Source organism: Lepidothrix coronata, unplaced genomic scaffold (genome assembly GCF_001604755.1).
Source record: "Lepidothrix coronata isolate B3197 unplaced genomic scaffold, Lepidothrix_coronata-1.0 Scaffold49, whole genome shotgun sequence".
NCBI classification, from domain to species: Eukaryota; Metazoa; Chordata; class Aves; order Passeriformes; family Pipridae; genus Lepidothrix; species Lepidothrix coronata.
This window is the reverse complement of record NW_016690229.1, coordinates 5196678-5217949: the sequence shown is the minus strand read 5'-3', so window position 1 is coordinate 5217949 and position 21272 is coordinate 5196678. Positions and strand designations below refer to the sequence as shown.

General features: G+C 49.2%; 1 protein-coding gene across 1 annotated transcript; it reads right to left on the bottom strand.

Moving 5' to 3' along the window:
- Positions 1 to 229: 229 nt before the first annotated feature.
- Positions 230 to 20069, bottom strand: SLC17A9 (solute carrier family 17 member 9). Its single transcript, XM_017815202.1, has 13 exons — positions 19957 to 20069; positions 11434 to 11631; positions 10163 to 10302; positions 9426 to 9525; positions 8316 to 8446; positions 7403 to 7499; positions 6425 to 6521; positions 4260 to 4347; positions 3912 to 3946; positions 3215 to 3330; positions 2694 to 2749; positions 2164 to 2193; positions 230 to 2055 (listed from the first exon to the last, which is right to left on the bottom strand). The coding sequence occupies exons 1-13, from the start codon at positions 20052 to 20054 to the stop codon at positions 1892 to 1894; spliced, it is 1350 nt and encodes a 449-aa protein (XP_017670691.1). The 5' UTR covers positions 20055 to 20069; the 3' UTR covers positions 230 to 1891.
- Between the last annotated feature and the right edge of the window lie 1203 nt (positions 20070 to 21272).

Here is a 21272-nt window from a genome sequence, read left to right as displayed (position 1 = left end):
AGATGGCTGCACAGCCTCGGGCCTCTTTGGCAAGCCTGGCTTTGTTTGCTCTGAGTGTTATCCACCGATTTTAAGACTTCCCACCAGTCTTCCTCGTAGCAAACAGCCTTTTAGAGGAAAAAAAAGCACAGAAGGAGAAAAAAAAATACTTTCTTATCTCTCTGTCCCTAATCAGGCCACATTGATTTTTTATTCTCTTGAGAAGATATCAAGCAGTTGCACCTTTATCTCTTAATATGCCCAGTAAGTGGCTCAGCTCAGTTTAGTGACACCCATTAGTGTCTCTGCAATCAAAAGGCTGTCACTATTTTCACTACAAATCCACCTATTCAGAAATTTAACATGGTTCCAACAGGTCTTCCAAGAAGAAATCTGGCCAAAACAAAAGGTAAAGAAGGAAATAACTGGGTTTTTTTAAGGACAATAAACCTGAACCTACAGCTTTCCTGCACTGCAAAATCCTTGGAAAATCTGATCCTCAGTCAGAGATGAAGTTTTCTGGTAAGCACTGGAAAAACCAAAGAGAACCTTTCAGCCTCAAGCAAGGGGCAGGAGGAAAAGCAATGAATTGCTTTAATATGAAATGTCACATTTAAACTTCATCCTACAAAACCAAATACTGGAGGCTGGTAGATACTCCCCTTCAAGAAATAGTGAGGGATTTGGTGGGAGCACCACTAAAAATAAGCATGCAGAGTCAGGCCTCAAATACATAAAATACAGAATTTGGTGCTTACATTTTAAAATATTTATAAATAACTTAAGACATTCAGGCTCAGAGGTGTCTACAGCCAAGTATTTCCCTCTGACACGGGGAACCACAGGGATCCCCATCCCTATGGATCCCCAGTGCAGAAATTTGGTTTATGCTCAACATAGAAACAAAACCTGCCCGTGTGAGTCTCTTTGGAAAGTCTCCCTTGGCCCTTTGAGAGCACATGGAGGACACACCTAATCCAGCAGAACACATTTGGGGGTGTAGATCTACAGCACAGAATGTGACCAGTTCTTCCTATACATTCACAGCATCTGGCAAAACAGCTCCTGGGGGATTCCTCAGCTGTTCCTGCACCACGAGGTGAGCCCAGCTAAGCCTGACCCTGGGGGATGGCAGATCAGCTCTGCTCTCATGGTAGAGCTGGCCTGCCTGGGCTCAGGGCTGGGGTAAAGCCACCTGGGAGAGAAGGGACACCTTGAACTCTGTCCTTGAGCAAAGACAGGCTTGCCTTGGAGTGCTCTGCTCTGCAGCCTCCTGTCAGGACCGACACAGCCCCTGGATCCACTGCAGACATCCAGCCAGACACTCCCTGAAGGGAAGCCTGGGATTCATCTCACAACCCTTGGACACCTGGCTGGTACCTGCTGAGCTGGCTGCAAATAAAGGCACGGGAGGGGGGGTTAAGGTCAGAGGTACATTCGTTGGGACAATCCCTGTCACACAGTTCAGAGGACACGTGTGGCACAGCAGCCCAGAGGTGGACGGTCAGAGGACAGCAGAGCAGGGGGGGACCTGCTCCTGCACGGAGAAGCAGCTCCTCCTCAGCAGAGCATGGAACCACAGCAGCCTTGGGAGACAGGTCAGGTAACCTCCTTCGGCCACATGGATATTTGTCCACCGGACACAAACTGGGACAAACTGGTCCCACAGACCATATCCTCGCTGGAGATGTTGAGCTGGATGGCTCTGCAGGCCACCAGCTACACCCTGAGCAAAAAATAAACTCTACATTTTTTTTTCTGTCATGGGTTCCATCCAGACCCACTATGTACTTGGTTTCAGCATATTTTTTTCCCGTTAAAACACCTAAAAAAAAAGTTAAAATGTTCTTTGGCACTTGTGCAACATAGACGTGACACTCTCCTGTCCTTCGGCTGCTCACTGGGCTCATCCCTAGAGATCCACGTAAGCAGAGTCTGTGTCCACCCTCTGGGCCTCCCCAAACAGGAGGAATACACACAGCCCAATGCTGTTAACAGCAGCCACCAGGTTAAAAACAGAAATCCAGGAGCCAGTCGTTTCAATCAGGTAACCAGCCAGGTACACACAAATGACACCTGTGACAGAAGAGAAGAGAAAGACATGCAAAGGCTCTGGGGCTGGATCCTGCCCTCTGCAGGGAGAGGGCTCTCTGGGGAAGGATGAGCTGCAGGAAGGTACTTTACCTAGGAGGGCTCCACCTGTATTTGCAACCCCTGGAAGGAAAACAAAGAAATTGTGTTCAAAACCCACAGACATGAGCAGCTTCATCCCGGTTCCCACCAACCCCCAGTCTGCACATCTGGCAAAATGCCTTGTTGATCTCAGAATCACAGAATGCTTTGGGTTGGGAGGGACCTTAAAGCTCATCTCATTCCAAACCCCTGCCATGGACAGGGACACCTTCCACTAGCCCAAGTTGCTCCAAGCCCTGTCCAACCTGGCCTTGGACACTTCCAGGGATGGGGCAGCCACAGCTTCTCTGGACAACTGACAGAGACCACTGAAATGTAGTACCATCCCAGCCCTGGGTGCAGGTCCAAAGGCACGTTGGTGCCATTTTACCTGCCCCCAGCACTGGCAGGTTTATTGCAGAAGGAAGCTGAAGCTGCACACACAGAGTGGACATTGCCCAGAGCCATCCTTACTCAAACCTTGACCATGTCCCACCCGCAGATGCCACCTCTCCAGCATGGAAAGCCCACAGAATCCTTACCAAACAGCAAGCCAGCACACGAGGGGGCCAGGTCCTGCACGTTTACTGAAATGCCACTGGTGAGAAACAGAAAAGGGGAAAGAAATGGCTGTTTGAATGGAACACGCCTGTTTCTTCATCATTTACACAGAGACTGGTTTGTGAAACACAAGGAAAGGTTCTGGACAAGAAATGGCACAAGAAAGGAGTAGAAGCTGAGAGTGAAGCAGTCCAGGTGAGCATAAGAAGGAAAACAATTCAAAACCAATTCAACTCAAAGTATTCAGAAGGGCCAAAATGCAATTCCCCTGCTTCACCTTTCTAATACTGGCTGGTCCAAGCCCTTTCCCACACTAGAGGTTTGCTGGATCATTTCCACCCCCCCAGGCACTAAACTCCACCGGCTTCACACACAATGCTCAGGCAAGCGCCAGTTCTTGTTCTGACAGGCAGGATGGAGGTAGCCTTGCCCGAGACCCCAAAATGCCAAGTGTGGGATGAGAGCAAAGGGCCACAGCTCCTGTCCCCATCGCTCTCCTTACCTGTGGTTAAAGGTCTGGAGTCCAACAGAGGCGGAGGCAAACACTATTGCTCTGCAAAAACTGGAGGTCTGGCCCAGACACAGAGCAAAAAGGCTTGAGACGCCAGAGCCAATGACCTGGAAAAAAGGCAAAATTAAACACCACAGCACATTTTCTGTAAGGAAGAAAGCAAATTATGTCACGAACAAACTGTTCCCTTTTCCAGTGCAAAAGCTCATGTGCACCAGGTGCTTCTCAAGCCTTTTTTTTTCCCAGTGTCCTGCCCTTCTGTGTCAGATGTCTGTCCAGACGGATGTGATGCTGCAGAGCAAAGGAGACACTGTGTTCTCACCCAGCATTTCTATTTTTGTTCACCCTTGTATTGCTACTTCCTCAGTATCTAAGGGGTCATTCAGAGTGCTGGTGTGACAACAGGGACAGGTTGGCCTTTGCCTGTGAAAGAAAACCCCTTCAGAGCACTCACTGTGCTCAGTGTTACCATTAGTCCACTGTTAACAGAGGTCCACGCTCTGTTCCTCAGCCAGGGTTTTCCTCTGGATTTCCTTTCCCACACACACTGACCACCAATCAAAGCCAGAAAACCTTCCCTCTTTCCACCTATAACCCCCAACCCAGCTCCATACAAAGTCTAGTCTGACATGTAAGTAGAGCTCAGAAGGTAACTTGGGTGTCTCTCCCGTGGCTTCAGCTCTCTTACCTGCATGAACTTACGAATGGTGATGGTTTTGTACCCTGAAAGAGAAAGGCAGAGTAGGAGTTCAGCACATCAGGTTCTCCTTGTTTTCCAGCCAGGAGACCATGGGGTAAGTGGATTTCAGATGCCCAGATTTCATCTCCATGTGGATATTATGACTGAGATTAAAGCAAGCCCCAAACACATGGAGGGGATTTGGACACTGGAGTGTTTATTCTGCTGTTGTACCAGAACCTCACATTATCTATTTGCTAGGTCTTCTCCCTACCAACAGGCCCATCTCCTCCTACTCACATCCTCTCTCCAAATCCCATAAAATTAGAGCTGATGAGAAGTCAGAAGGGCTCTTACCTTGACTGATTAAATGATCAGACAGAAATCCACTGAACAAGCTTGTTGGAATTGCAACCAGCCAGGGGACTACATTAAACACCCAACCCTGAAACAGAGTGAAAATCAAGAGAGGTTTGTCAGAGCTGAGTTTGTTTGCAAATATTTTATTTGATAGTCCACAGTATCTGTAGAGAGGGGGAAAAATGAAGCACTTGGGACTTGTTGCAGCATCTGTACCCCATTTGCAGGGCCAGCTCTCAGCTGCACCCTGCCCCACTCCAAGCTCTGTAAGGGGGCAGGTGCATCACAGGACAGTAGCATTTGTAGGTTTGCTGTCTTTCCTTCTGCCCTGGTGACTCTTCATCCAGGGGAGAGGCAGAAAGCTCTGAGAAAGAGGGGTTAAATGTGGCAAAGTTTACTGCTCAGTATAATGATGTGGCAGAGAGCCAGAGAGCCTGGGAAGCTCACTGTGGGTTTCCTGTGGGTCACCAGCAAAGCAGACTTTCCAACAGCTCCAACCTCATTAGCAGCGTTACTGTGAGGCCGAGGGAGTGTAGCTGGATTTTCTAATGGCAGGATTAGGTAACATTATGGGCAGTAACATACTTTGGCCTATTTTCAATTAAGTGAGCTTGCTACAGCTGTAATCACAGCCGATTACTGGTCAGCTGGATTACAGCTGCTCAGGGGCACTTCAGTGCCCAGATCCCACAAGGAGCTGAAACCAGTGTGGGTTGGGCTGGGCTTCATCTCAGCTCCTTTGAACCTACTCATCCATGCATCCATCCATCATCCATCATCCATCCATCGTCCCCTGCATGTCTCCCTTTGCTCAGAGTCCATCACCCCGTGGAGGCATCTCCCCTTCCTGCCTGGCTTTGGGATGTGTGGGAGGGCTGAATAATCTTGGGTTTGAATAATATTGTTTCAGCTGCTCCTGGAAATCATACCAGTGTCCATTTGCATCTTTCCATGCCTTTGAAATTTGGGTCTTGGTCACTTTTGAAAATATTGCCCCATGGGGTTTGTGGGGCAATGCCTCTGGTGTTTGTTAACACCAGCTGAGGTTGCTCAACACGACAATCCCAATGCACCTTGTCTAATCCCTCAGCCCATCACCCTGATCCAAACCCTCTATCAACCTCCAGGCAGGCTGGAGGCAGCTGCCCAGACAGAGGTGAGGCAGCTCACCTGCAGAAAGGGACTTTGGCCAGCAGGTGACACAGGTTTCCCACATCAGGGATTATTGTCCATCCTTTAAATGCAGGCATCCTCAAACCACGTTTTAAAATACATGAAGTGATTATCAGCTGCAGACACACTATATAGAGCATCTTACATAAGGGCACCGTGATATAATGCTTAACAGATGGTAAATTACTGCTGCACAAGCACATTACTCGAGGTGCACAGATCTTGTCACAACAATATGTTTGCCGGTTTAATACACGATTTTAATATAAATATCAAGTATGCCATAAAGAGCTTTACATGTGTAATATGAAAAGGCATTTGTAAGCAGCTCTGGAAATTGTAAAAAACCTAACAGAGCCATTGTGGAAAAGACTCTGTGAGTTTCTGAGAACAAGATGAAAATACCAGCTCTCAGATCAGATAAGTATTGCCTGGCTTTCTGAAAAATGGGAACATCATTTGTGCTAAGGAGGGGGAAGCTTTTGTAGTATTTTCGAAGCACACAGTATTAATGGTAATTTTAATTTTAGCAGGCAGGTCTGAGCTGTACAATGTCAGTCCAGCTAAAGACCCTGTGAAAAATCAGGAGTGAATGGTGGTTATTTGCAACAGCAGAATGTCATGAGCTCTGTGCCATTTGAAAACTGTAGTTTTCTCAGAAGAAAAGCAGTCTAAACCCCAAATATAACCTGCACTTCCCTGCCTGGAAAGTGCCCCAACTCTGCCTCCCCTCAGCATCCCTAAACAAACAACTAGAAACCAGCCTCTGCAACCTGGAGGGAGGATGCTGGCACCTCCAAATGTATGTGCAGGGGTGCCACGGCTCCTAATCCCACATGGAAACCTCCCACCCCCTCCTGACTCCCAGCCTGCTCTCACCAAATCCCTCTGCCATCACCTTCCTCCCTAACCAACCCATTTTGGCAGGTACCCAGCACGACCCCCTTTGAACAGAGAGCAGCAGTGCCTGCCCCTCGGAGCCAACCTACCTTTGACTCAGGAAAAGTTTCCTTAAAGAAAGTTGGCAGCCAGGAGAGGAGAGTGAAGAACGTGCTGGCTGTGGAGAGCTGAGCAATGATGACAGCCCTGAAAACACACAGCGGAGAGGAAACAATCAGGAGTGACAGGTCACACTGGGTGGGAAACGGGCACTTGAGCAACCCAATATTTCAGTTCCTGGTCTATAAAGAAATCTCTCACAGCACTGCAATTCCTTCCTGAGATTTTTCTCACAGATAACAACTCCATTTGGCTTTCTCCCCTTTGCAGCAGCGCTGGTTCCTTGGCTGCCCCATCACACAGTGCCTGACGTCAGCCCCAGGCTCAGGCAAGGTTAACTGCAGTGGTAATTATGCCAGTGCATTTCCCACCGGTCCCTTCCAGTGCTGCTAGAGTCCTCCTGCTCCAAGAGGTGTTGTTTAGGGTTTTCTAGGGTTTTGTTATCAGCTCCATTGTTATTCAAGGCAGGAACGGGCTTATTGCCCTGCATCTTGAAACAGCACTTGGGCACATGCTTGGAGGAGCTTCAATATCCACTGCAGTATCCCAAAGGAAAAATGGCCATTAAAAAGATGTTTGCCAGCAATGAGAACACAGCCTGTGCCACTCAGTGCCCCAGTGCAGCACTTCTTAGGAGCCCAATACAAGCAGCATTTCTAAGAAGACTGGTGGAGAATATCAGCCTGGAGGAGCACATGACTCATCCAGGGGGAACAGCCTGGGAAGGAGAAAGATTTGCCAGCAATATTCAAGCCTGACAGTCCTCTGGACAAAACAAAAACCACCTTTTGCCAAGCTTACCTTTTTAGTTCTTTATTGATACAGAAGGAATTAGAAAACCTGGTTGTTTCCCAAATATTTAAATAAGTGGACAAAAACTACAGAGGCAGAAGAAATAAGCCCAGACAGGAGAAAAAGGAGGGTGCTCCCCAGCCCAGCTGATGCTCAAGGCCACTGCAGCTCCCTACCATATCGGTGCCTTCCTAAACAGCTGCTTCCAGGGAACTTTGGTCTGCTTGGATATCGAGAGGCCTCTCGTTAAATAGTCTATGGGGATGATGAGTTCTGCAGGGAAGAAAACAGCCAAAGGAAAGCTCTGATCAGTAACTGTCTGTGCAGCTGGAGGCAGCCCTGGGACACTGCTATACAACTACCTTCAATCTCCTTGTTTTTTGGTCTTGTTTTGTTGGCTATGCCACCACTGAATGCTCATGAAAACACCTTGTTACACTGACCAAAATTTTTCCACTGCGTCCACACATTTTCCCACTCAGCCACTTCCACCCATTTGTACCCCTTGTAATAATTAAACAAAAATCCCTTGGGCAGGGACCACATTTGAATTCTTTGTAGCACCAGACACACACCCAGCTCCTCATGAGCTCAGCTTCTACACATCAAGCTCACACTAATAATGCTGTAGCCAGGTGTCATGGTTTGTCCATATGCAGAATTACTCCCAGACAGTTATTTCGGAAGAGATATTCTGGATTAATGGGTTTTTAAAAGCTCTATGTGTAGATGCTCTTAGTTGTGAATAAGTATCTTGTCCTGCTTTAGCTTAATCCACTTTGAAGATCATGCTCTGTTTTGTGTTTTCACTGGTGCTTAAGAGTACTGAGGAGCCAGATCAGGGATGTAATCCAGCGTGGGACTTGAAACAGGAAATCAGCGTTGAAAGAGCTCAAAACCTCGTTTCTGGGTTGGGGGTCTTGGGTGAGACACAGCGTGCATTACAGAAGACACTTGAGCAAAAGGTCTTAGTGCAAAACCAGGCATGATCTTGGAAACACAGAGGATTTGCAGAAAACAACAGAGAGGAATCAGTCAGTTCCCAGAGCCCTGGGAGCACTGGCAAGCCCAGGGATGCCTGGGATTTACCTTTCTCACTCAGAAGGTACTTGCAGGTGCAGTAAACCCAGAGCAAAGTGAGCAAACCGGAGAAGTAGAAAACGCTTTCCCAGCCATACCAGTCCAGGAGGAGGGATCCTGCACCACCAATCACCAGTGTCCTGCAAGGGAAACCATTTGAATTTACTGGTCTGGCCAAGAGTGCCTGGACTGTGCACATAGATGGGAAATACATCCTGGGGTCAACACTGCGTGTCACTGAGCCACAGAATCACAGAATGGGTTGGGTTGGGAGGGACTTTAAAGATCATCTCATTCCACCCCCCTGCCATAGGCAGGGACACCTTCCACTAGACCAGGTTACTCCAAGCCCTGTCCAGCATGGCCCTGAACACTTCCAGGGATGGGGCAGCCACAGCTTGTCTGGGCAACCTGTGCCAGGGCCTCACCACCCTCACAGGGAAGAATTTCTCACTCACTGCATGTGCAGGTGCTGCCCACCTGCCCATTCCCCCTGTGACTCCAAAACCTGCCCTATTCCCTGAGTGGCATCTCAGGCCAGATCCTCACTGGGCAGGAGAAACCCTAAGAGGCCTCACCCTCGCCTGCCCCACCCTGAAACACGGACAACAAGGAAAGAAAAGGAGGTTGCTGGTGTGCAGTATCTCAGAGAATGCACAACACAGCAAAAGAAATAAACACACTGGAAAACTAAGTGGTTAAACACAGTAATATTTCTATTTGGCTTTTAAGAAATCCTCCTATTTAGAAAGGAAATTCTGATGGAGACCAGCAGAGAAGGGGAAGTTCTATTCTCCCCACCTATCAGAGTGGAAAGGTGACCAGTCTCAGGCTGACCCTTGCTCTTCCTACTGAATTGAACTGTTTCCCATAGTAATTAAATGTTGCAAACACTCTTCAAAGTCTGGTTTGAAAAGAAAGAGAAAACAATACATAAATCCTTGACAGGCACGACAGCAACTGCCTGAGGCTTCCTCAGCTGCAGCCTGTGTCCTTGAGGACACGTGAATCCACATGTACTTTGGGGGCTGTGAGTTTTGCCTCCAACTATTTAGTGGCATTTCATCACATATGATGTCCAGAGACTGTCACTCACTGCTCAAAGGCCTTTGAACTTACCCAAACTGTGAGCCAGTCCCCACTGTGCTGTAGGTGAAGGCTCGTTCGCTCTCCCGGACCCTCTGGGACAGCAGGCTGGCCAAGGATGGGAAATACACCCCTGAAAGCAACGGGAGCAAGGCAGGGAACAGTCAGGATTGTCGGCAAATCAAAAGCAAATTTAAAAGATCCAGAAGGAGAACACTGAGATAAAGCAGCAAACCCCTTGGTGGACTCAAAACAGGGACATAAAATAAACTAAGTGGACCCATTGCCATGAAAGGTTTGTTTGAGCCTTCTCTGTAATCCCCCATTTCATCATCACTGCAACTGCTACTGTAAATCCATCAGTGTCAAGGCACCTCTTCAGTGCTGTAGCTTGACAACAGGGACGGAAAATCATCCCAAATTATCCAGAAGTTCTGGAAAGAGCCGATTTTCCCCAAGTACTTTGAAGGAGTTTGAAAACGTGGAAAATCAAACAGCACCAGTGATGATTTCCAAAGCCAGCAGCCCCTGTCTGGCAGAGAGATTTCTACAGGGGAATGACTTGTCAGTGACTTTCTCTAGAAATGTCACTGTTTTTTCCCATGGAAGTTCTGGATGTGGAAGCAGCTTTGAGGCAGAGAATTGCTCAGACACACAGGGGAAGGGTTCATTCACTGCAAACCACAGGATTTGAATCTGAATGTACTGCACATGAATCCCTGTGCAGGGAAACCCCCCGGGCACACAGAGACACAGGCCAGGGGTCTCACCTTGCAGCAACCCCATGAGGAACCGGGAGGAGGTCATAAAAACAAGATGGGCAGGAGTGATGTGGGTGAGCACGGGGGTGAGGACTGTGAGGAACCCCCAGGCTGATGCTGAGAGGAGGAGGACTTTCTCACCTCCTATTCTGGAAGACAGAAAACACGTTATCAAAGGTGAGAGGCCAAAAGGGCAAAGTGCTCCAGTCAAGACTCAACTGCCCTTCCCAGTTTAGCCAGTTTTTACAAACAACTGTTGGGTCAAACCTGTTCTTCTCTCACGTGTCTTTAGCACCTGGCAAGGAGTTCTGATCTCCTCCCTTCTCACCTCCTGCCAGCGCTGCCTGTCCAACTCCAGCACACACTGATCCCAGAGACCAAACAGCACTGACACACTCAAGTCTCTGATGGTGATGGAGGAGAAACCCAAGTGCTGCCACTATTCTGCTTCTCTTAACCAGTGACAGTGTTTTACATCTGCCTTTTTGCATCATCTCTGCCTTTTAACATTCAGGTTTTTGCAAGTGTTTGCTTGGAAACTATTCAGGACAATAACTAAACAGCACAGTGCACTGCACAGGTAATGTACTCCTTCCAGGCATGTGCTCCTCACAAAACATTTCACAGGAAAGCCCCCCCTCGCTAAGAATAGGGTGGCTATGGAAAGGAACTCCAGCAGGCAATGATTCAGATGTTCCCTTACAACCACTTGGGGAATATGTTTTTTAATTTCTATGATAAAGTGAAGACACTTGGTTTTTCCAAACATGATGGAAACTGTATTCAGAGACTTGCTTGTGAAAAGACTGCAATACAGGATAGAAAAACTGGACAAGCTGAACTGAAAACAAAGATAGACTGTGCAGATCAAATTAAAAAAAAAGCTGTATTCATAGAATCCTAGAATCAATTTCAGTTGGAAGGGACCTTGAAGACCATCTCATTTCAACCCCTCTGCCATGAGCAGGTACTCCTTCCACTAGACCATGTTGCTCCAAGCCCCATCCAACATGGCCTTGAACTCTTCCAGGGCTGAGGTATCCACGTCTTCTAACTGGACGGTCTAAACTACCCATGCCCCCTCTCAATCAGTGCTACAGACCCTGAGTGAGGCTGGCAGAGAAACCTCAACCCCTTTCAGAGCAACCTGCAGCATCCCACAAAGTTTCTCCCCATGGACACGCTTCAGTTTTCCACCCCACCACTGCCCCAGGGTGAGGCACCAACACCAAGCTACATCTTCAAAAAACAGAGGAAAACATAAGAAAAATTTCCAGTACTGATCACTGATGTGTCCTCCGATGATCTGTGTCAAGCAGTAGCCCCAGAAGAAGCTGCTGAGCACGACCCCAGACTGCTTCTTGTCCCAGTCGAAGTAGGAGCTGAGGGCGACGGCGCAGATGGGCACGGTGACACGGGCACAGTACAGCAGGCACGTCCCCAGCAGCAGCATCACCGTCCACACACGGGACTCGGGCCTGTGAGGGTGGAGAGGAAGATGGGGAAAGGGCAGCTGGGATGCTGTGCCTGGTAGGTCCATGCACAGAGAGGACTTACGGGTCGGGCTGGTTTGCTCACAAGTCACGTCTGTCTTGATAAAATGAAGGTCACTGCAACCCCCTTGTGGCACAAGGGTTCTGACAGAGAGAGTATCCCACCTGGTGGCTTTTGGGAATGATGCTAACTTCAGCCCAAGCAATATTTGACACCGATAGCAAAATGTCTGTCCACAGGCTGCAAGGTGGAAGGGGCTGCTTGGACATCACTGGCTGTGGATGGAGGGAAAGGTGGGGAGGAACCTGGTTTGTTTGCTTTTCTTCCCCAAACAAGAAACTGTTCTTTAAAAGATAAGGTTAACAAAGGAAAGGTCAGGGCCTGAGGTTGGAAGCATTTGCATGAAACACACCATCCTAATAGCAAATATTTGTAGTTTGGCATTCCTACCCAACCCCCAAGGGAGCTGGTGTATGCTACCCTTCCCAAAATAGGAGAGAGATGAAGGAATTCTTTAGAGAGACAACACATGATGAGGCTGAAGAGCTCAGAGAGGAGCAAAATAATTCAGCCTGGCCTGATAAGAAGTTTTAGGTAACATGAGCCATAATATGTTATCAAAATATGTTATTTGGTGCATGAGTACTCAGCCCCAAGAAAAGTGCTCCTGCAGGAGATATAGGCTGGAAATAAGTGGGAAGGCAATTTCCTCCTGCTCCAAGTCAGTGATGTGCTTCTGGAGCAAAGAAACACATTTTGCTGCAAACATCAGGCCCAGGTGTAGGTGAATCCCTCTGCCTTCCCTCAGCCCAGTTTGTGTCACTTTGGGTCCCCCTTCGCCCATGAATTATGGAGTTAAAAACTTAGTAAGAACACACACTATTGGTATTATTTGTATTTGGTTATTTCTATGCCCAGAGGCCAGAGCACAGAGCACCGAGCAAACAGACTCTCTTTGCTCCAGAGATGGCTAAGGAATTCACTGTACCAGGGCAGCAACCTCTGGGCTTTCCACCCTACTAAACACACCCACCATCCGTGTGGGAAACAACCCAGGTCACCTTTTATAGCGAATGGAGCATTTATTCCTCTGTACTGGAATTATGCTAAATGTAGGTTAATACCACACAGCACAAACCCATTTATAAAGGTGTCAAACGGAACAATGAAAAGTAGAACACGGCGGGCAGGTGAACCCGCTGGAGGTGGATTTATTGCTGTTTCCTGACAAGGCAGATAAGCAGCTCAGTGCCAACCTCTGGCAGGAGGGACTGCAAGGGTTTTAGTTGGTGTTTTGAAGGTTGGAACCATTGTTGCTCTGCACACACACGAGCGCACAAAATAACACAGGAACTGGAAAACCTGATGCATTTCTGATGGAGGAATAAGTAACCAGGGGTTGACCTGCCTCTGCCACTTGAACAGGCTGGTAAATGCTCCCACAGTCCCTCCTGTGGGGAGGACTTACCCTGAGAGGGAGATATCTTCACTCATATCTTCATTTGCTGCAAAACCAAAGGTGATCTGGTTTTTGATAACCTGCCCCAGCCAGCTCCAGGAGCAGTGGCTCTGCCAACTCCTGCTTGCTACAGAAAAGCACAGGGAAACCAAAGGCTCCTGGACACCGTGTCCAGGTCAGACCAACCCCAGCAGGACAGTACGGGCAGGAGTTTTTGGGTATAAATCCCCCATCAGAGGCAGAGGGCAGGTGTGGGATCACCAGCCATGGAAAACTCTTTGGAGAGCCCTTGGGGATGAGATGCTTGCAGGTACAAGCCACAGACTCCTGCCTGCCCTGCCCAAATGGGCTGTTGCCAGTCCAGGGCCATAATCTCTCCTGTTATCTCCAGTGGCACAGCACTGATAAATTTGAGCTATTGAACCTGCAGCAACCGAGGTGACAGAGCAAAGCACAGCAGCCAGTGATGTGTAGGTATTTTCTATTTTTTAGGCACCAAGACAGTTTTCTAAACTGTGCTTTTCCCCTGCAGCAAAGAGAGACCTTCATGAGCTTTCACTGGAGTGGGGCTGAGCTCTGCCTCTCCAATCACTCTGGTGTGTTCATAACAACCCCCAGTTACCTGGCAAGCACAGCAGCATTTCAATGGGATATCAGATTGACAGTTCTTCCTTGTCCCCAAACTCTATATGGCTGTGCAAAGTGTAAGCTTGACGTGAGCAGCTCAACTGTTCTCTACTCCACTTCTCTTTATAGTATTGCCAAGGTCTGTCCCCTCCAGAGGGTGTTTGCAACTGGGAAAAGCAAAACCCACACACAGCAAAGTCGGTGTCCCAGGAAAGTGCAGGCTGGGGGAGCACAGTTTGGTCCTAAGGGATTGAACCCCAACAGGGATGAGCAGGGCAGCTCTGGCTTCAGGGAAGAGGCACAGGAGGGCATGTTGTGAACTCACAGCTTCTCCTCTTGCCCCAGTGAGGTGGAGAGAGTCACCCAAGGGGGTTTGGGGTGGTGGGGGGAAGCAGCCAGGCCAGCAGTGCTGGGGTCTCCACACAGCAAGTTGACCTGGATGAGAGTGGGGCCACAAAGTGCCACGTGGGTCTTTGCAGAGCAGGACACCACTCAAAGCACAGCTCAGATACAGAGGGACTCCCAAGTAGAGATGTTCTCCCAAGAAGCCTCCTCTCCAGCTGATGTTTTGACAGAACTCCAGGGAATATTTTTCTCTTGACTTTAATTCTTTTTCCAAAGCACTAAATAAGTCTCTGGGTATATGACACAATCTCAGTGTTCTCTTTGACTGCTACTCCATTCTATATTCTTTTCCTGTATGTTTAAATGCATCAGCAGAGACTTGGGCTCAAATTAAGTGGGAACTGTAACAACATCTTCAGACTACCACTTCCTCCATAGGTGGCATATCCAGCTAGGAAAATCCACACAAATAATGAGAGTGTCAAATGTAATCAGTAGCTGCCCACACCCACCTGAAAGCATGGCAGGAATGATTTCTCTGCAAGGACAATGACATGCTTGCATCAGAGGAAAGAGCTTTGTAAATACATTTTCTCCTAATTATAGCTATCACAGAGGCTGCTGATGACTCAATGTTCTGCTCAGTACAAAACAACAACAGCAAAGGTTACAGGAGGAACCTGGACTAGCACAAAGGGAGGAATTAAAACCCTCCTTCAAAAACTAAGGAATAATGACAAATCAAACAAAAGTTTTTGTGGGTGACACCAGCCACCCGAGAAGCAGACGTTAACAAATTAAATTTGATGGGTCCCCTGATGAGGGAGGGAGGGAGGGATAAGCTGTGCTGGAAACAACCACCCTGAGTCAGAGCAAAGCACATCTGAACCTATGGAAGTCACAGCCGTTGTTGTCCTGTCTCACCAGCCACAGGGACAGATCGAGCACCTCCCCACAGCCCTGTGCCAGTCCTGGCCAAGCCCTGGCTACATGTGACAGACACCCCATGAGAGGGGCCAGCCCTCCAGACCATCACCAGGTGAATCACTGGAGCGTGTCTGGAGCCACCTAATTGCCTTCACTGGGTGCTGTGTGACAGCAGCAGCTCCTCACTGCCCAGCCTGTGCCCTCATCCCCTTCTGCTCACAAGAGACAGGCACTGCAGGTGCATACCCTTCTCACCTCACCCAGACCCTCTTCACCAAGCAAAGCAGTCATGCAGCCAGAAAACACTTCCTATTTCACAAACCTCCAACCACCACCCAGACAGACGACAATTAGCTCAAGCCCTAATGACTCATCCTGGGTGGCTTTTTTGTAGGGCAGCAGCCCTGCCTGATGTTCCTTGGTTCTCCTCCTCCAAATGCAGCCCCAGGCACTGAGTGGTCATGGCTTTGCTTCGAAGCATCCACTGATTTCCCTGGGACCCAGCTCCCACCAACCCAACGGATGCCCCGCCCAGGGCATGGTGGTTAGGATGGATTTTCAAGGATGCCTGAGATTCCCAAAGGGACAAAACCCAGCTGAGCCATCCGGCAGTGGAAGGAGAGCCAGCAGCACAGGCTATCTTTATTTGCTGTGCGTTTTCCTGCTGGAGGAATTTCTCCAGTAGATGCCACAGAGCAAATATTTATTCAACTTTATTTCTCTTGACTCGCCTCCCTCCTTTCCCCCAGTGTGCAGGGCTGTTGGCAGACACTGCAGGTCACTGTTGAGATGGACCTGCTGGAGCTCAGGCAATCAATTAGATCACAGTTTGCCCCCCTCCAAGGCATGAGTCTGGACCGCTGGGTGTTTTCAGGTGGTAAGAGAGCTGTGTTAGACAGCAAGACTACGAACAGTCTGTCCCAGCAACAGCTCTTGGCCAGAAGCCATCTCCAATGTTTGTGGGTGTTTTCCATAACTGGAAGAAGAATTGGGAGCTGCAGCTCCTGATCTGCATCAGATGGGCACAGGTATTGATAGCACAGCATTAACACCCTCCTCCCAGAGAGGGCATCTCTACCTCAGCTCCCCTCTCTAAAAAGAGATAAAAATAGTTCTGTGGGAGATACGTGGCAAGCACATCACTGGAGTCACCTCCAGTGCCCGCAGCCCTCTTGCTCATCCCAGCCACCACTCACCAGACCCTGCAAGAACCCCAGAGAGGATGGAGATGAGCCCATGTGGTGGCACTGAGCTCCCAGCCACGCCACCAGCTCCAAACCCAGGACGCCCAAGCATGAGGCCACCTCCAGGGGAATGTCCCCAGGACACACAGCCAGTGCCTGTGGGTTCCCCTGTGCCTGGTCACCTGTCACACCACAGTACGGGAACATTTCCCTCCTTGTCAGCCATTCCCAGCTCCATGGGATCTTCACCCTTCAAAACCCTTTTTTCCAGCTTACCTGCCCACGGCTTTAATTTACAGTGACCTCCAACACAACCAGGACTGACTGACACGGCACAAACACAGCAGCCGTGCACACTCCTGTGTGACGAGATAATACCCAGATAGTTATTTTTAACCCAGTTTGACAGTCCTCTCACTTCTCACTCTTTGTTTTTCTCAACAACAACTTCTCCTTCCCTTGAAAATCTAACATGCTTGTCAGGAAAGAGGTTTTCCCCCCTTCCTGGAGTTTATTTTGTCATGCTGCAGACTGGCTCCAAGCTAATGATCTGTCGCTGTCAAAAGTAGCTTTGGGGTTTAGAGGAGGTTTGGTTGGTTTTTTTTTCCCAATCCAGCTAGCAGCCAACAAGAGCAGCACAGAGGACACAGGGCTTTTTTTTCCTGGGAAAGCTGCTGGCTTCCTGTCTGCCTCCTGTGCTCAAGCTCCCTCCTCAGAGCCACAGATGGCAACAAAGTGGTGTTCAGCAAGAGAGCTCTGGGTTTATTCCCTCTCTTCATTTCTTGCTTTCGGCAAAAGCAAAGATGAAATTAGATTTCATCAGCTCATATGAGCTGGAAATAGTTGTTGAGTCCAAGTGGAGGTGGTGAGAAAACATAATATTAAAGCACAGGTGTGCTTTGCACACTGATGTGAGGACATACACAGATCAGCCAGGAATGAAATGCATGTCCTGCTTACATTTTCCACGTGAAAAAAAGTTCTCAGCAAGGTCAAGATTAAAACTAGGGTGAGGAACTTGTACAATAAAAATCCCAACCACCAAAAACACCCCGACCAGATAAAGCTGCAACATCACGTGTACAAAAGATCAGAGCACAGAACTCAAAAAACAACGTGACCGTTGTCTCTGGGCAAAGAGCAGGTCAGGCGACTGGAGACCAGCCTGTGGCCGATGGTAAGACTCCTTTTATCTCTGGAGCTTAAAGAAATTGCTGTAATCACCCCTTGTCTTCAGGTGTAGCCAGAGGCTGGGAGATGGAGAGCGGTTTCAGGAGTCATTTGCTTCCCAGGACACAGCGACTTTTCCACGTTGTATTTCTCTCCTGGAGGCACCATCCAAAATGTGAACCCCACGTCCACTGCTGGATCTGCTCGTGGCTTTGTGTGCAACCTTCAGCAATTGATTTCTCTTCTCACTGCTTCCCCCAGTTAAACCAGAGATGCTTAAACACGTCCACTGCCTGAGTAGTCCTGCTTTGGCATGTTAAGATCAGCATTAAAAAGCACTTTATAACTGTCCAGATGTGCTACATAAACACGTGGGCTTTTTCAAGCCCCAAATAGAAATCCCCAAGTGCTGTTCTTAGAAGACGTGATGTGTGATAAAGGAGCCATCGGAAACCTGCAGAAAAGTTGGGGAAAGGCAGGAGAAAGACAGGGCAAGAATAGTGGAAAAGGAAAAGCCATCTGAAAAAAGGGAGGACAAAAGAAGCAGCAGCATGAACAAAGACGGAAAAAGAAACCTGCCAAGATAAGAGTTTATCTCTCCTTGCACTGATGGTGGGGACTGATCTTGGAAGGCTGCCTGGCATGCCTTTTGTTGGAGCATGAAAGGAGAACCTGTGTCACTTCCCTCACTTATTAACACCTTGCCTCCATGGCAATAACTCACTACTTGGAAATTGTTGCAAAACTGTCCACCAAACCACTCAGTGAGGTACCTTAGAGAACTCGAGCAACCTGCTTGAGTGATCTGGTGCATCGCTCCCCCTTTCTGCTCCCTCTGTCCCACACTCGATCTGCCCAGTTTACTTAGGCAATAAAAACCTCCATAAAACCTCCCCAAATAAGGGCTGTGACCACACGTGTGTCTACAGCAAACAATGGGGACATGATCTCAGCTTCTGTGAATTATAGCAATATAGATAATGATCTGATGGGCTTTAGGGATATCCTGCTGCTCCCTCCCATTAACAGGTTTTTCACAGTTACTAGCAGCACTTAAAATGGTCAGAATCATTTAAAATAGGTAGACAAAATTGAAGACAACAGGCTGTCTTCATCGCAGTGCATTTTGGTTTGGAAAGTGTTATCGATGGTTTGCATTTTTTGAAGAGATTTGAAGGGCTTGTTCTGGTCAAATATATATTTTTTTTCTAGAGGAAAAACATATACACTAAAGTTTTGCTTCATAAAAATCTGGTGTGGGGTCCCCCCCACCACTCCCACTTCACAAAGACTTAGGGAAAAGTTAGCAAGAGGTAGACAGAGAGAAGGAATTTTCCTAAGTGCCTTAGGGGGAAAGAATCTTCAAATTTTAAGCAGTCCAAGTGCCAAAGGCCTTCTTGAGACCCACCTCCTTACTCTCGAGATGAGCGTGGGTTTGATTAGACTTCCCGGTCTCTGACTGCAGGAAGAGTTTCCCTTGGGACAGCAATTTAAAACTGGCTATGGACCTGCTGCCACTGCAGGAAGCAATTGATGATAAATACCAATTTATCCAATGGTTAATTGCAGCTGAAAGGGGCAATTCTTCCCTTTGGCCACATGTTCCCATGCATTGGCACCGCTGCCACCTGCCCTGCGGCTGCCCCTCTGCTCTCCTGCCAAGGCGAGTTCCCCACGGGTTCACACCAGCCCAGAGGGGCAGAGGGGAGCCCCAGGGGTGCCCACCACAGTGGCAGCCACAAGACAGTTCCTTTTCGTGGCAGTGTTAAACTGAGCCAAATTTCAAAAGCACATGGAGTCCAGGGACTCCCAGTTTGGAAAACCCTCTGACCATCACTTCCAGCTGCCCCACTGGTACTTCAGAATCATCATCTCATCCAACCTTCGGTGGGAGAAGGGGCAGATCCTGAGGTCGAGGTGCTGGATGACGTTCCCAGGGTGACAGAGAGGAGCAGCCCTGTCCCAAGTGTCCCAGCTTCTGCTCCAAACACTGGAGCACCCTGTGTTTGCCCATGCCCCTGTTGTTAAAAGTGGTCAGTTTGGGTTTAATCGTATTTTTAAGTATTTTAATTACTTTACTTAAGGAGCAATTCAAGCTGTCTAGCTGCTGCCCAGCTACTATTCCAGACTTTATCTTAATGAATGAATATCGCCAGTACAAACATCCCCGCTGGAACACTTTGATAAGAACTTGACAGCGGTTTCGCGTTTGATTCACTGACAACAGGCCAGAAATAAACTCAACAGACGTTTTTCCCCCGTGTTTCACGGCCATTCCCTATCTCCCCCCTTCCTTCTACCGTCTCTGTTGGAGGTTGATGGGGTGAGATAGCGGGTGGGACCATGTCCCCCGACCCCGTCCTGCGGTGCCCCCGGAGGGCAGCGCCGGGGCCGGGGAGAGGGTCTCGGCCCGACGGGGAGCACCGAAACCGCCGCGCGACCCCTTCCATCCAGGAACCGCATCTTTCCCAGGAGCTGTGGGAGGAGAGCACCGAGGATGCGGCGGGTCCCGGGGCCGGGAGGGCACCGGCCGGCGGGATGCGGGGAGAGCCCCGCGAGCAGGGGAGCGGCTTTCCCGGGAGCGGGTCCAGCCTTACCTGGACCAGTACGGGTCTCCATCGCGCCTCATGCCGTCGTGGGGGCCGCGCTCGGCGGTGCCCACGGGCACATTCCTGCCGCCGCCCCCCGCGGCCATGCGGGCAGCGCCTTCCGCCTCCCCGGCTCACATCGCGGCGGCCGCCGGGCTCCCTCCCCCGCCGGGCCGGCCACGTGTCAGCGCCTCCCGCCGCCCCCGCCCGCCGTTCGTTCCGGGAAGTCCCGCCAGCCCCAGTCCCTATCCCGGGGCAGCCTCGGACCCGCAGGGCTCGGCCCGGGGCGGGCGATGTTCGCCCGCTCCAGCCCCCACGGACGGCTGGGATCGGCTCCTTTCCTCCCCCTCCGGTAATTACTGACGCCCCCGTGGAGGGCAGGGAAAGAGGGGACTGTCCAGGCTGTGTCCTGCCCCTCCGATACCTGGGAGGGGAATCCGCTCCCTGCTCCCACAGCTTTCGCAGGTTTGCCGGCAGAAAAGTCTCTGCTTTTTAAAGGATTGGAACAGAGTATGGTATTCCCATCCGAAGAATTTGAGGAAAAATTAAATAGGGGTAAGTATTCTTACAGCTTGATCTAACTCTGTTGGACAGAAGTGCTGCCTTGTTGTAAGTATCTGGAAAAGATAACCAGGCTCCTTTATGGACATAAATAATTAAAATGATGTTATCTCAGTCCAAAACAAAAGGACTCGTGACTCATTTCAAGAACATGAACGAGCAGGCGGAGGAGCCTTGTTAAGACATCGTTCAGGCGATGCTGTGGCCGATAGCAGCCTGGATGCAGGCACGGCAAAACTTCAGCTCGGCAGAGGATGGAGAAGCTCCCGCACAGCCTGAGCAAGGTCGTACATGGCCCTTGGGAAAGGTACTTGAGCTTCTGGGCTGCACCAAAACGCGCAGGTGCAGGGCAGACACCTCCTGCCTACTGCTCCTGCTGCCAGCAACCTCTAAATGCTTGTTCTTAAGCCTTTAGCAGACTAATATTTAGGTAATTTACACATTATTCTCCCAACATGAATCTTTGGCAGGTCCCTGATGAGCAGTCTGCTATTTAAGTCATGAGGGAGAACAGTATTATTGAGCTGAACCTTTGAGAGTGGAATAGCAAAAGGGTTTTACACCAGAGGCAGCTCCAGGAGAAGGAGGTTGCCGAAAAAGCAAAAATCATTAAGTCCTACTTTATCCTTTGCTTTGGTATTTTTACTCAGAAGAGAGAGATCTATCCCAAAGGCCTGTGGCAGTCACATATGGTCACACAGACATGCTACCGACAGAGAAAACAAATAAAACAAGCTTTTACTGAGGGGAACCACGTGTAGTAA

Excerpts from the sequence above, each read along its gene's own strand:
- SLC17A9 (XM_017815202.1), bottom strand. The coding sequence starts at position 20,054 with ATGGCCGCGGGGGGCGGCGGCAGGAATGTGCCCGTGGGCACCGCCGAG. Across the intron at positions 3,947-4,259 it reads TGATCATTTAATCAGTCAAG|GGTACAAAACCATCACCATT; the intron begins GTAAGAGCCCTT and ends TTTCTCTTTCAG. Across the intron at positions 2,056-2,163 it reads TACAGGTGGAGCCCTCCTAG|GTGTCATTTGTGTGTACCTG; the intron begins GTAAAGTACCTT and ends CTTCTGTCACAG.